The sequence below is a fragment of the Heliangelus exortis genome, chromosome 14 (genome assembly GCF_036169615.1).
Source record: "Heliangelus exortis chromosome 14, bHelExo1.hap1, whole genome shotgun sequence".
Lineage (NCBI taxonomy): Eukaryota > Metazoa > Chordata > Aves > Apodiformes > Trochilidae > Heliangelus > Heliangelus exortis.
The window spans coordinates 1,372,325-1,385,995 of record NC_092435.1 but is presented as its reverse complement, the minus strand read 5'-3'; the positions used below and the strand labels follow the sequence as shown (position 1 = coordinate 1,385,995).

Sequence of the window (13,671 nt, the reverse complement as noted above, 5' to 3'; positions counted from 1 at the left end):
GGCTGGAGAAGAGGAGGCTCAGGGGAGACCTCATCACTCTCTCCAACTCCCTGAAAGGAGGTTGGAGCCAGAGGGGGGTTGGGCTCTTTTCCCAGGCAACTCTCAGCAAGACAAGAGGGCACAAGAGGTCTCAAGTTGTGCCAGGGCAGGTTTAGGTTGGACATTAGAAAGAATTTCTTTATGGAGAGGGTGATCAGGCATTGGAATGGGCTGCCCAGGGAAGGGGTGGATTCTCCATCCCTGGAGATATTTCCAAAGAGCCTGGATGTGGCACTCAGTGCCATGGGCTGGGAACCACGGGGGGAGTGGAGCAAGGCTTGGACTTGATGAGCTCTGAGGTCCCTTCCAACCCAGCCAATTCTGTGATTCTGTGATTTGGTTTTGGAAGTCATTAGGAGACAAACAAAAGCAGATGTCTTCCAGCAATATATCTGGGACTCCCTAGTCTGGGGTTCTCGTATCATTTGGTTTTGGTTGCTCCTCCTGTACTCAGCCCTGACACGAGTCCTGTGAGCCCTGTGAAATTGCTGTAGTGAAGCTTGTGGTGAAGGAGGTGTTAGATGTGGCAGGGGAACATCTGCTCCTCACAGTGCAGGTCCCTGGCCACAGTGACTGATGCTGTCACGAAGGTTTTGTCACCAACCCTGCTGGGGGGGCATGAGGAGGAGCAGGAGCCAGCTCCTGGGCTCAGCAGGGCAGGAAGAGGTTATTTTTATCCCTCAGATCAGCTGTGTTTTCAGATCTGACTGTACCCTCTGCCTGTTGGCTGCCTGGGAATCAGTTTCTTGCAATAGCTCCTTGGCCAGGCTCATGCTTTGACCAGCACTGACAGCAACAGAGCATGAGGAAGTCTCTTTAAGCCTGAGTTCACAGATTTTGTTTTAGAATAGTGACAGATGGCAAGTGATGGAAGTACAGCTGCTGGGATTGGGAGGGGATGGGTGCTGGTTTGTCATTTCAATGGATGCTGGCAATAATTCCCATTTATGTTTATAAAGGGCCTTTCCTGTTTCAGAGCATTTTACAGATCAGTTGATAAATAAATGGGTTTGGAGTTAAGATGGGCTGGTAAGGGACATCTCTTTGCTCGTGTGTCCAGTGTGGCAGGGAAAACATAAGGAAATCAGCCTGCAAAGCTTGGATGGGATTTAGGGAGCTGCTTAGCACCACCTAGTACAGTGTTTCTCTGGGATGGTCTAAAAACTTAATTTTCCTTTGAAAATACCTGAAACCCTGAAAATGGGGAAGTTTCTCTTCAGTGGTACCAAAAGAGGCCAATCCCTTTTTGAAGGTCCAGAAGAAAACGTAGCTGAAATAATTTTTATTCAGTCCAGTCTGAATGTCTGGCTGCTGCCTGTGTCACTCTAAGAAAAAAAATCACTTCCTTTACGTTGTTTCTAACAATGGGAAGTGATACAAGGAGAGATATGAGAACAGGGCTGGTCTCTTATTTCCAGCCCATTCCCACAGACTTCTGAGCTCAGATATGGCTTAGAATTTGGCTGGCCTTAGGCAAGTGAAAGTTATGAATCTCTGAGATGTAAACACTTCAACTGATTGTCCTTGGCTGCATTCAATGAGAGCAGCTGAAGGTGTGGCTTAAATTATGTTTTTGACAGCAATGCAATGAAAAGGTCACAACCTGAAAAGTCTCAAAATCCAATAATCCTGGCAGTGTCAGCAATTCCTTTCTTTAACCAGCAGCCAAAATAATGTATGGTGTATAACAAAATAAATGTAATTGAAGTGCTGGGGAGTTGCTCCCTTCTACTTCAATAAATATTGAGAGGTTTTTCCTCCTTCTCACAGGTCCAGAAGGAGGTGAAAACACGGTGAAGTGGTCAAGGCCAGGTTGGAGCAACCTGGATTAGTGGGAGATGTTCCTGCCCAGAGCAGAGGGATTGGAACTGAATTGGTTTCAGGTCCAAACCAATCTGATCCTATGAAACACTGATGGGCTGGCTAATGAAGCTTGCAGTCATGATGCTGAAGCATCTGGTCATGGAAGGGCTCAGGAGGAGGCTGAGCTGGTTTGCAGGTTGCCTCCCACTCTCTCTTGGCCTTGTTCCTGCATGGGCACAGAGCAGGCAGCAGCTCCCATGGTTTTCCTGCAGGGAATGATGCCAGTGAGCAGGTGGTATCCCAGAGCATGGTGCTGCTCTCTGGCCTCACTGCTGTGCTAGGAGAGCTCAAAGGACTCTGGAGTTTTATGCTTTTGGTTAGGACCTTCGTGGTGTCCTTAAACTGAATATTTCCATGTCTAACTTTACATCCTGAGGATGCTGTGGGCTGGCAGAGCCTCCTGTTCATTGCCTTCTGTACTGGTTTGTGCAGCTCAGTCAGAATTTGAGGCCAGCCCGACTGCATTGCCTGGGTGTAGCTGCAGGAAACCTCACTTCCCCCTCTGAATCCTGATGGGGTAATGATAATAGGTAATGGATGGAATGCTTTTGCCTTTCTTTTGTTTCTTCTCCTCTTTCAACAGATTTCCAAAATGCACAGATAAAATCCTCAATTAAAATTCGTGGATTCATGAACTGAACAACAGACTTTGATTTATTTTTTTTTTTTTTCCCTGCTGCCTGGATCTCAGGGAGAGTTTCTCTGATTTTTCACTCGTGCTCCCCTGCCAAACATTTTCAGTGGACAAACTGGGTAAATACTTGCTGGGCTGTTGTACACACACGTGTCAGGTGCATCAGTGCTCATCAGAATGCTGAAAAGAAACAAGAGTGAACAGTCAGTGTTTCCTGAGGTGCCACTTTGCTGCTGTGCTGGGTGTTGATGGTGCCCTGGAAGCCAGGAGTGTGCACAGAGCAGTGATGTGGGTCATGGTCTCCTATAGCAGGGTGGTTTTCCTAATGCTCCTTGGGCCAAAGACTTTTTTCCCTGGAGTGATCCTTTGGATGTGAGAATTGCTCATCAGAGTGGGGGCTGCAGGATCCAGGCCCCCCAGTGCCACAGTTTTATTCTCAGTCTGGATTACAGCAGTGTGTGATCAGTATGGTTACAGACACTCGATGGCATCTTTATATTATTTATAAAAAAAATATCTGAAATTGTTTTCTGTGAGCTGCCCCAGTTTGCAGAATGGAGCAGAGTCACACCTGCAGGGGGGTTACTGGGATACAAGGAAATGCACAGCAAGTGGCAGGTAAAAACAAAAAGGAGGCTCTCAGATCATACTAAAGAGTTGTTGCATGCTGAATAAAAGTTTTATGACTATCCTTCTTCTTGGGGCAAACAGTGCATTTTGTTTCTGTTTTGCAGTGAGCATAAGCTTGGGAAGCTTAAATAGAGAGTATTAAGTTATGGGCATCAGAGGCTTGCTTTACAGTCATGGCCTGGTAAATGGTTTGCTGAACCATATTATAAATACATCTCTGGGACTGATGTGAGTCTGAATTCCAGTTTCTCTCCTCACAGACAGAAGTCTTTTGGGTTTTTCCATAAAACCCAAAAGGACAAATGTAAAACTGCAGGTGCTTTTTGTTGTAAGCTGTAAATAAGAAGTTGTCACCAGATACATACCAGCCACCCAAGTAAACCTTTACCTTTGGGTCATTGTGTATCTTAACATTTTTTGCCAACCTAGGTTTTCTACCTGCTGGTCTCCAGCTTTCTGGCTGCAGCCAGGCAGACCCTGGATCTGAGCTCACTTCTGGGGGGACAGTGTTGGGATGCAGGGAGCCCCATGGTTCCCCTCTTGGGACACAGGGAACCCCACGGTATTTCTGTCCATCATGGGGTGGCTCAGCTGCTGGGCTTTGGGGCTGTTGGATATGGCTTAGTTTGTCTCTAAATGCTGTGCTGGCAGGAAGGGTTAGGGAAAGCAAAGCCCTCTCCCCTCTTCAGCTGGAGCTGGACTCTGCCAGGTGAGCAGAACCTGATCCACAAAACTGTTGCTTTGCTTTGGTGCAACTCCTGTCTGTAAGTACATTTCCATTTCAGCACAAGGTTTACAGATAACACTGTTAACTTCAGGCTGCATTGAGCAGCTGTGTCTTGTTAACCTGAAGCAAACGTAGCACTGGAATATTTCAGCAAGGAATGGGAGTGTAAGAGCTTTATGTGGCTAACAGAGACCAAAGGTTTTGGTTGCTTTGGACGTTCTGGGTTTTATAACAAGAGCCAATTATCAGAAAAATATTTTATCTCCTTCCCCCCTCCCCCTTTTCAACACAGGTTCAGAAAAACCCCCATCCCATCTGCCCTAAAGGGCAGCCTCCAAGTGCTGTGTGGGAACAGCAGAGAGAGGCTGAGTCTCTGCACCAAGGGATTTCCAGCAGCCTCTGGAGGCAGGCAGGGCCCCTGACCCTTCTATTTGTACAGCAATGCTCAGTTAATATGTAGAAGAATAATGCTCTTTGTATGAGGGTCAGGTGCTGCTGGAGCACCCTGCCATATAAGACCTTTGTGGATGTGGTTCATTGGTTTGCAGAACTCACTGTGGGATTTCCACATTTCCTACTCCACCAGGTCATGACAGTAAGTCCTCAAATAACCTGTGTTGTTGAATAACCCAGGCAAAATGAGAGGCTGGAATTCAGGAGCAGGCTGCTGGAGTGAACTGGAACAGGATTACAGGACTACAGGAGGGAGGAGGAGGGCTCAAAGGTGGGAGAACCAGGGCATAAGATGTCCTGGGATATCCCTGCTACTCACACATGCTTATAATCTGCTCTGCTGCTAGGCTTCAAGTTATTTTGTATTGCTTGGGTTTTTTTTTCCCCAAACAATATGTGGTTTGCACTGTAAAAAGTTATCTCATACCTCTATAATCTATAGCTTTGTGTTGGAGTTCTGTAATGTAAAAAAAATAATTAAAGCTTCCCTGAAAAAGTGGCCAGGTCTGTGTTAGCAGATGCTTGTGACAGACTTGCTGTTCTCCCCAGGTCACACTTCCTCAGGGATGGCTCCCTCTGTAACTGGGAGATGGAGCACAGTGGCACATGAACCAATTTAGAGTAAGCAGAAGATAAAAACAGGATGGAAAATGTGAAAGCTAATGAGGAAATACAGTCATGTGTCCAGAAAAAGTTACATCTGAAAATAGTGTCACGGAAGCAGATAATTCTGAATTGGAGATAAAGCCCTGCTGGTATTAATTATGGGCTCTTATGTTTTATAGTGGAAAAATGTAAATAAATAAATATGTAGTGAAAGTCAGTGTCAGGAGGCTGCTCTTTGTCTTCCTAAGAGCCAGGCATTAGATGGCTTCCCATTCTGCAGTGCTTTTAGGAGCAAGAGTCTGATCTCATCCTTCAGAAGACAAGGACAGGAGCCTTTGGCTGCAGGGTCTCTTAGCAAACTCTGAATTTAAAGCAGTTTTCAAACCCCATATGTTGATGTTCAACAGAGTAATGCTATACTCAAGTTACTCATTTAATAATTAGCCAGCAGCCACTTCCCATGCTTTGAAGGGCATGTTCTGCCCTTCATATGATGTTCCCCCCTCTTTGCAGTTGTTAAAAATGCAGCAATTTACAGGGCTGACTGGCAAGTGCCTTTGCATGGGTCTGACCTTCGCTTTCATCTCACCAGAAGAAAAATGTGAAGTCGACCACATTGCCAAATAAAATGGAAGATGAGTTTGTTTCAGCAGAATAGCACTGGATGAACCTTTTGGGGCTTATTTTCAGGGACCCAACACCCTGCTGGGGTGACAGGCCTTTAGCTGATGGGAGAGCCAAGGCTGGAAGTGGGAGGTACAGATGGCAGGTTTGCTCTGCAAGCAAAGGAAGGGATTATTCCTTCTTGTTTTGATGAAACCATCTCATTTTCTCCTTACTGGAGCAAAATGCAATGAAATCGTGTGAAAATAATGCACACAATACTGTGTGCTCAGATTGAATCCAAGCTGCTAAGTCCATCCTGGGAATATTATTTTAATAGATTTTTCACCCTGTATTTTTACTTCCTTGCAACTGGTAATGTTAGTGAGGATGGACTGGCAGAGACTGCTCATTTCTCCAAGCAGTTGGCAGGGATGGGAGGCTAATAATTTCCCCTGTGATTGTGCTACATTTTGGATTAAGTCCACTGATGTGCTGTCTTTAGTAGGAAACATCCAGCTTTGTTCTGCTTTGCCTGATTCAGAAATGGGTGTTGAATGGGGCTGTCTTTCCTCCCCAGCAAATGCTGACCCCCTGTGTATATAAATGAGTATCCAAGTGGGATATCCAAGGTCCAGTGAAGAGGGAGGCTTGGGGTTGGGGTCCCATCAGGGGAAGATGTCTCCAGTGTCATCTGCATCTCTCCTATGCTGCTGAAACCTCTCTGTCTCTGCTTTGCTGTCTTGAAAATTAGTCTGGAAAGCCTTTCCAAAAAGCAAGTTCTGCTGCTGGGGGCATGTTTTGCTTTTTGTTGAGGTGGTGTATTTTTGATTAGAGGAGTAAATATTTTGGTGCCTGTGTGGGCACTAAGCCTGAGCAGAGGTGGTTGTGCCCTGGGCAGCAGGGAGGGACAGAGCTCCCTGTATGGGGACCAGGTTCAGTGGCTGCCTTTTAAGAAGTCCTATGTAAGATATTCATCAGCAAAACATCAGCATTGGGGCACATCAGCCACAGAAGGTGTGTGCTGTGGTAAACCTGTCTACATGAAATCTCTAAGAAGTTTCCATCACTTCACGTGACCTCTGCTAATATTTATTTTTTTAACTGAGTCTGTGTGTCAGCTGTCTGAGATCCACACTACCGTGGGCTGTTCTGAAGTCTGAAGTGTTTTCCAGTCCCTGTGAAGTGGACTCTGCTGCCTGAGATGAACTCTTGACTTGTCCTGATGGTTTTTGTTGGCAACAAACATAGCAGGGAGCCAACTGCAGTGTCATTGTGGCTGGGATTCCTACCAGCCCTTGGGTGCATTTTCCAAATTCTGAAGCCAGTGACCTACAGAACAGAGAGTCCCTTCATGGATACAGCTGTAAAGGACCTCTTTTTAATGTTTTGGGGGTTTTTCTTTTTTTTTTTTTTTTTAATAATCTGGTAGACAGCAGGATATAGGGGTTTAAAGAGAGGGTGCAGGTATGATCAGTGGACTGGGATGTTCCTGTAACACATAGGGCCATAGGTGTTGAGTAGCTTCTACTTGTACTCTAGTAATATTTTCTTCCCTGCCACTGCAGATGTACCTGAAGCCAGCACAGTTAGGAAAACCCCCTCCTTTTTTAGTACTTTTTTAGTATTCTGTCCTCTAGCTGCACAGTTTAGCTCCTAAAATACAAATTTGTCCAGTCATCCAAGACCTAAATTTTGACTGATGTCCTTTTCAACATTATAGCTGGTCCTGTAGTTCTACCAGGTCTCAAAAGACATCAAGATCCCTTTCTTAATGCACATTTCTACTCTGACTGGTAAACTGAACAGAAAGAATGTTTGCCATACCAGACTTATAGAATGAGCAGTTAAGTGATGTTAGGAAGCCACTGGCTGCCTGGGTCATTGGAGGCTGCTGCACACAGTGGCATTGACAGGTGTTGTCCCAGCCAATGGGCCATTGTCAATCCAACATGGCTTAAATTATTTTATGTTTATACAGATTCTTCTCAGCTCTTTACATTTAGAGCCTAAGTGGAAAACCTGTGGGATATACTCTGCAGAGATGGCTGACAGCAGCTGATTAATCACATTCCCTGCCTACACCCAGACAGTGGAGTAGTGATTGACCTTCAACATTGCACTGGACAACCTTAATATTAAGGCAACAAGAAAACACGTCAAATAAGATAAAAACATAAAAGCTGGCTGTACCAGGGCTCCTGGAAGAACACACTCTTCTTAGCCTGAACGCTGCAGAAGTTCTGGTGAAAATATACCTGTTGGTGTGCAAAAGACAAAAAAAAAAAAATTTTTTTCCCATGCAACTGCTGTCAGTGCAATGGATAAACCGCTGAAAATTTAACCTGCCTGCCCCAAAATTCTCTGTTCATGTAAAGTATCACTTTGTTATGGAAAGTATTATGTCCCATATAGTGTTTAAAGGAATTAATTTCTAGGTGGCTGTCTGGTGGCTACAGTTGTGCTGGCTGATTACCAAGGAGAGCAGAATCCTTCTGTCCTATACAGCTTAGAGGATGCAGGTTCCTGACCCACAGCTCTAGCTGAGTTCAGGGTAACCCTTCCAGTTTAGAATTTCCTTAAGAAGGAATACACAGATTAATCCCACTGAGTTACTCTCCATTGTTGGCACTAGTAAAGCCAAAACTTATTTTCTAGGGTTTCAAATACCAAACAGAGGGTAAAGGGAAGCCTGGGGAAAGAGTTAGGCCCAAAGAGGAGTTCTGAGCTGCAAGTTGTCCATCCAGACCTGTGTTAACCTCTCATCATCTCTTCTTGTTTTGCAGGCAACATCTTTGTGGTCAGCTTGTCTGTCGCAGACCTCGTAGTTGCAGTTTATCCCTACCCTCTGATCCTGAGTGCTATTTTCCATAACGGATGGACCATGGGAAACGTTCACTGCCAGGTGAGCGGGTTCCTCATGGGCCTAAGTGTCATCGGCTCCATCTTCAACATCACGGCGATCGCCATCAACCGCTACTGCTACATCTGCCACAGCCTGCACTACGACAAGCTCTTCAACCTGAAGAACACCTGCTGCTACCTCTGCCTCACCTGGGTGCTCACCGTGGTGGCGATTGTGCCCAACTTCTTTGTTGGCTCCTTGCAGTATGACCCCCGGATTTACTCCTGCACCTTTGCCCAGACGGTGAGTACCTCATACACCATCGCCGTGGTGGTGGTGCACTTCATCGTCCCCCTGTCCGTCGTGACGTTTTGCTACCTTAGGATCTGGATTTTGGTGATTCAGGTCAAGCACCGGGTGAGACAGGACTGCAAGCAGAAGCTGAGAGCAGCTGACATCCGGAATTTCTTGACTATGTTTGTGGTTTTTGTCCTTTTCGCCGTGTGCTGGGGACCGTTAAACTTTATAGGCCTCGCAGTTTCGATTAATCCTTCAAAAGTGCAGCCACACATTCCAGAATGGCTTTTTGTCCTGAGCTATTTTATGGCCTATTTTAACAGCTGCCTCAATGCTGTGATCTATGGGCTTCTGAACCAGAATTTTCGGAAGGAGTACAAAAGGATTCTGCTGACACTCTGGACTCCCAGGCTGCTGTTCATCGATGTGTCCAAGGGTGGGACAGAAGGGATGAAGAGCAAACCATCTCCAGCTGTAACAAACAACAACAACCAAGCTGAAATACACCTATAAATCAGAACAGTGCTATTTATTCTAGATTACAGTTGTATATATAATATATCAGAGCCTTTCCATGTGTGCATTTCACAGCTGGGCCCCTCATGCAAGGGAGGAGTCTGCTACCATTCATGCTTATCTTATTGCTGTGACATCAAGGCTTTGAGTAAGGCTTTTCAGACTGGTTATTTTTTTTTTTTCTCTCTACCATCTTTCACCATGTGCCTAAATAATTGGTTTGGTTGCTTTTTCCACAAGCATGCCAATACTCTGGAAAAGGGAAGTATCCAGAGTGCATGGAGAAATGCAGTTACGCTTGAAACGCGACCTCCAAGAGCCAGCAAAGTCCCTTTGTATTACAGACAAACCATCCTCCCCTCCCTCTGAATTCTGTCTTTTTACCATAACCCAAACTAGAGCAACCAGAGTGTAAACTGCATGGCTTTTTATCTTTTCACCAGGTAACAGTGTTAGCCAGCAGGCACACACGTGGGCTTCATGACTTCTGCTACGTGTGGGTTTGGTTTCCTTTTTTTTTTTTCTTAAGGTTTAGCCTGGGCAAGATGTGAGGCAGGCAAAGGGCAGACTTAGTGAGTGTCTGATGCACCTGTTTTAATTGAATATCAACAGATATTAAGCACCCTTGCACTCTCCTTCCCAGGCCATAGTAAGAGTGTAACATAATCTAATAGCAGGAAGGTACTTGGAGCCTGGTTCTGTTGGCAGCATCCTGTCATGGCCAGCATTCATTCCAAACATTTTTCAGGAGTGTCTGCTACATGAACGTCACAAAAAAGATGAACATAACAGAGTCCCAGATGCCAGCTTTTAGGTTCCCATAATATTTATACTTTTGGACAAAGGGGGAAGGGGAAGGAAGTGTTTGTTCCAAACATCTCTCTTTTGGCCCACCACAAAATAAAAATTTGATGGGAGGGCTAAAATAAAGGGAGATTTTTTTTTCCCCTCATTTTATTAATGTACAAAGCTGTAATTAATTCCTGGTGCTGGGAGAGGGAAGCTACTTCAGAATATTCATGCATCAGTTCCTCAGTTAAAGCCTGAACTCACTTGTTGTTGGTAACAACGTGAAGCTCTGGGAAGGCCAATATCACATCAGAAACAAGCACGTGGGCCAAGATAAGGCTGTTTCTTTAACTGAGTGTGTGTTGGGTGAAGGTTTTAAACGTGTGAATTCCAGAAAACCTTTAGGTAAAACTCCCTTGGTTTAACTCTGCCTTCAAGACAGGAAACCTGGCTTGGTGCTGAGGGGCACAGCAAGAGCTGTGCAAAGGAGAGGACCAAGTCTGAGCCCCGGGGGTTTAATGAGGACAGCAGTCATCCCTACTCCTGCTCAGATACTGTGGTCTTCCCTCTGTGCTCATAGTGAAAGCAGGACTAGACCCATGGATGAACCCTGAAAGACCTGGAACCACTTTGTGAGCCACGTGTACGCCTGGAGGTGGAGGTACATGGGATCTGGAAAAGCCTTGAGCTGGCCAAGTGCCTGTTCCTTAGTGAAGCTCACGAGCCTTTTGTGCATTGCTTGGGGAAACCAGCATGGGGCTGGTTTTGGGGGGACAAGAGGGTTAGAGAGAAATGAAGCCCCTTTATGAAGTGGGCCCAAGAAACCTTGCACGGCGCACGGATGCAGGGTGAGTCCTGCCACAGGGGGAAGGTTTCTGCAGTGCAAGGTGGGTCCCTGCACTCACAGAGCACCCTGGCACTTTATTAAGTTTCAAACATGAACATCTCAGCCACTTCAGATGATTATTGTTTTAAAATGCATGGCAGCCAGCCTCCCATAATAGGAATCGAGCTGAGTGCTGTTTTGGCCTTTTGATCAGCCTGAGCATGGCCAAATAAAGGTATCTTGACCCTCAGAAATAACGTGGTCTGTTTGTCTTCCAGCAAAACTGGTCTGGATGAATTAACACCATTCCATACAAACAAAATCATTTTAAGTCAAACTTGGATAAGAAAAGCACTGAGGAATCCATAACTCCAGTGAGTGTTTGTCCCATCATGCCAAGGAGATGTCCCGTGTTCTGTGATTAGTCTTCAAAGTCATTTGCAATTAGCCACAACAGTGTTAGAATAACATTTGCAAATAACTTTAAGCATCTAGTGCCAAGCCAAATATACTCCTTTAAGACAATCATAAAGAATCTTCTACGGGTTTGCCAAATGTCTCAGATACCCCACAACTGGGGTTTCATCATATGGATCCTTGTCTTTTTTAACTGAATGTTCAGTGAAGGTAATGTGGTATTTTTTTTTTTTTTCTTTAAGCTTGTATTTGCACTATTTCTTATTGAGGCTCCAGAGTAACAGCCAGAGAGCATTTGAGAGCATTACAAATCAAGTAAGCCAAAGAGGTCACAAACCAGGAAGCTGAGGGAGCCTCTGCTGTCTCCTGGGAGGAGGGAGAGCTGTAGGAGCAGGATAAGGCATTTCCCCAGGACCTGCAGAGTCCCTGCTCAACCAAACTATGCAAAGTGACAGGAGACCTGCCCATCTTCTGCTGTAGGGTCTGAGCTCAACTCCTGCCCAGGTCTTTGCAGGGGACAAGCAAGGGGTGGGTAGTGGGTACTGAGCAGCTCCCTGCATGTGCAGACCCTGCCACCACCCTACAGGGTGGGAATAGCTCTGCAGTGGGTGCCCTCTATCCCTCCCTCCCTCCATCCCTCCCTCCATCCCTCCATCCATCCCTTCCTCCATCCATCCATTCCTCCATCCCTCCATCCATCCATCCATCCATCCATCCCTCCCTCCCTCCCTCCCTCCCTCCATCCATCCATCCATCCATCCCTCCCTCCCTCCATCCATCCATCCCTCCCTCCCTCCATCCATCCCTCCCTCCCTCCCTCCCTCCCTCCATCCCTCCCTCCCTCCCTCCCTCCCTCCCTCCCTCCATCCATCCATCCATCCCTCCCTCCCTCCCTCCCTCCCTCCCTCCCTCCATCCATCCATCCCTCCCTCCCTCCATCCATCCATCCATCCCTCCCTCCCTCCATCCATCCCTCCCTCCCTCCCTCCCTCCCTCCCTCCCTCCATCCATCCATCCATCCATCCCTCCCTCCCTCCCTCCCTCCATCCATCCATCCATCCATCCATCCATCCCTCCCTCCCTCCATCCATCCATCCATCCACCCACCTATCCCTCCTTCCATCCCTCCACCTATCCCTCTCTCCCTCCCTCCATCCCTCCACCTATCCCTCCCTCCATCCATCCCTCCCTCCCTCCCTCCCTCCCTCAGCACAGATCTTGCCCTAGCAGTCCCTGTGCAGAAATGCTTTGGGTGTCCCTGGCTAAGGGACAAGAGCTGGGATCACTGAGCTGCCCTGGTTGGAGCCCTGAGCTCAGTCCTGCTGGAGCTGGGCTGGCAAAATGAAACCTGGGCAGCAGGAACTTCAGACAGACAGCACTGTGCCACTTGCCAGCATTTGATACAGAGACAGTCCTTAGGATAGAAGAGATTTTTATGCTGATTTATTTTAAGACTACCCAAGCAGCTCCTTATTTTTGTGTTAAGAAATGGGTAACAGGGTACAGAGAGTTTATTTTGTTAACGTTTGTTTACAGAAAAAGGGAAGTGTGTCTTAAGCTTGGAATCCTGAGCAGTGTCAGAGTTTCCCTGTGGGAATGTAGCTTTGATCCAAAATTTGAGCTTTCAAGGAGATCCCCCAGTTTAAGCCATGCTCTGCCAGTTGTTGCATACCTGGCCTTAAACCTTAGAAATAATACTGAGATCTCCTATAAAGTGATTTCCAATTACTTGCTCTGGATCTACCTGGTGGTGTTGAACACCTATTCTAATCCCAAAGTCTGGAATTGTTTTAGTGGACATAAACGTATGGAGAAGCAGTATTGATGTGAAGGAAAATGAATCTTTTGTTACAAAGAAATACTTTTGGATGTTTAATGAATGTTGTTTAATCTATTTAAGAAGAATGTAACCAATATATTTATATATAAATATATATTGCATATGCTGCTTCCATTTTATCATTTGGTTAAGAATCCTTCAGTATACTTCTCTGTTGCTATTTTTGTTCATAGAGTGGATTCATCCCCTTTGCCTGTTAAAAGTGTAATAAATCTGCCGGTGGACTGCTTGTTCATTTATTTTTTTTCACTTGCAGTTATTTTTTAATAAATATTTGGAACAACAGCTTTGGTTTTCTTGACTCCCAGAAACCAGATGGAACTGACAAATGTGAGGTCAGAGATAACTCAGCTGCCCAGACGGGTATGACCCAGGGCATCTGGGACATCTCCTGGGGTTCAGATGAGTTTTGTTCCCTGTTCTTGTAACCAGCTGCCTGGTGCCCTGCTGCCTTCATCAGGGCAGAAATTGTCTCCATGCTGTTGCTGCTGAGTGTCCCTCCAAGCTCCTTTTGTCTTTCTTGGGTCTGTGTCTGTCCATGGGGTGCTCTGGAAGAAAAGACACATCCAGTGCCCTCCTCTGCTTG

General features: G+C 46.1%; 1 protein-coding gene across 1 annotated transcript in view; it reads left to right on the top strand.

Moving 5' to 3' along the window:
• The window catches only part of GPR50 (G protein-coupled receptor 50), a 40,844-nt gene extending 27,474 nt beyond the window's left edge, over window positions 1-13,370 (top strand). Inside the window, exon 2 of the mRNA XM_071757669.1 lies at window positions 8,342-13,370. Within this exon, the coding sequence (XP_071613770.1) occupies window positions 8,342-9,210 (869 nt within the window). The 3' untranslated portion in view covers window positions 9,211-13,370. The remainder of the gene's footprint in view (window positions 1-8,341) is intronic.
• The last annotated feature ends 301 nt before the right edge of the window (window positions 13,371-13,671 follow it).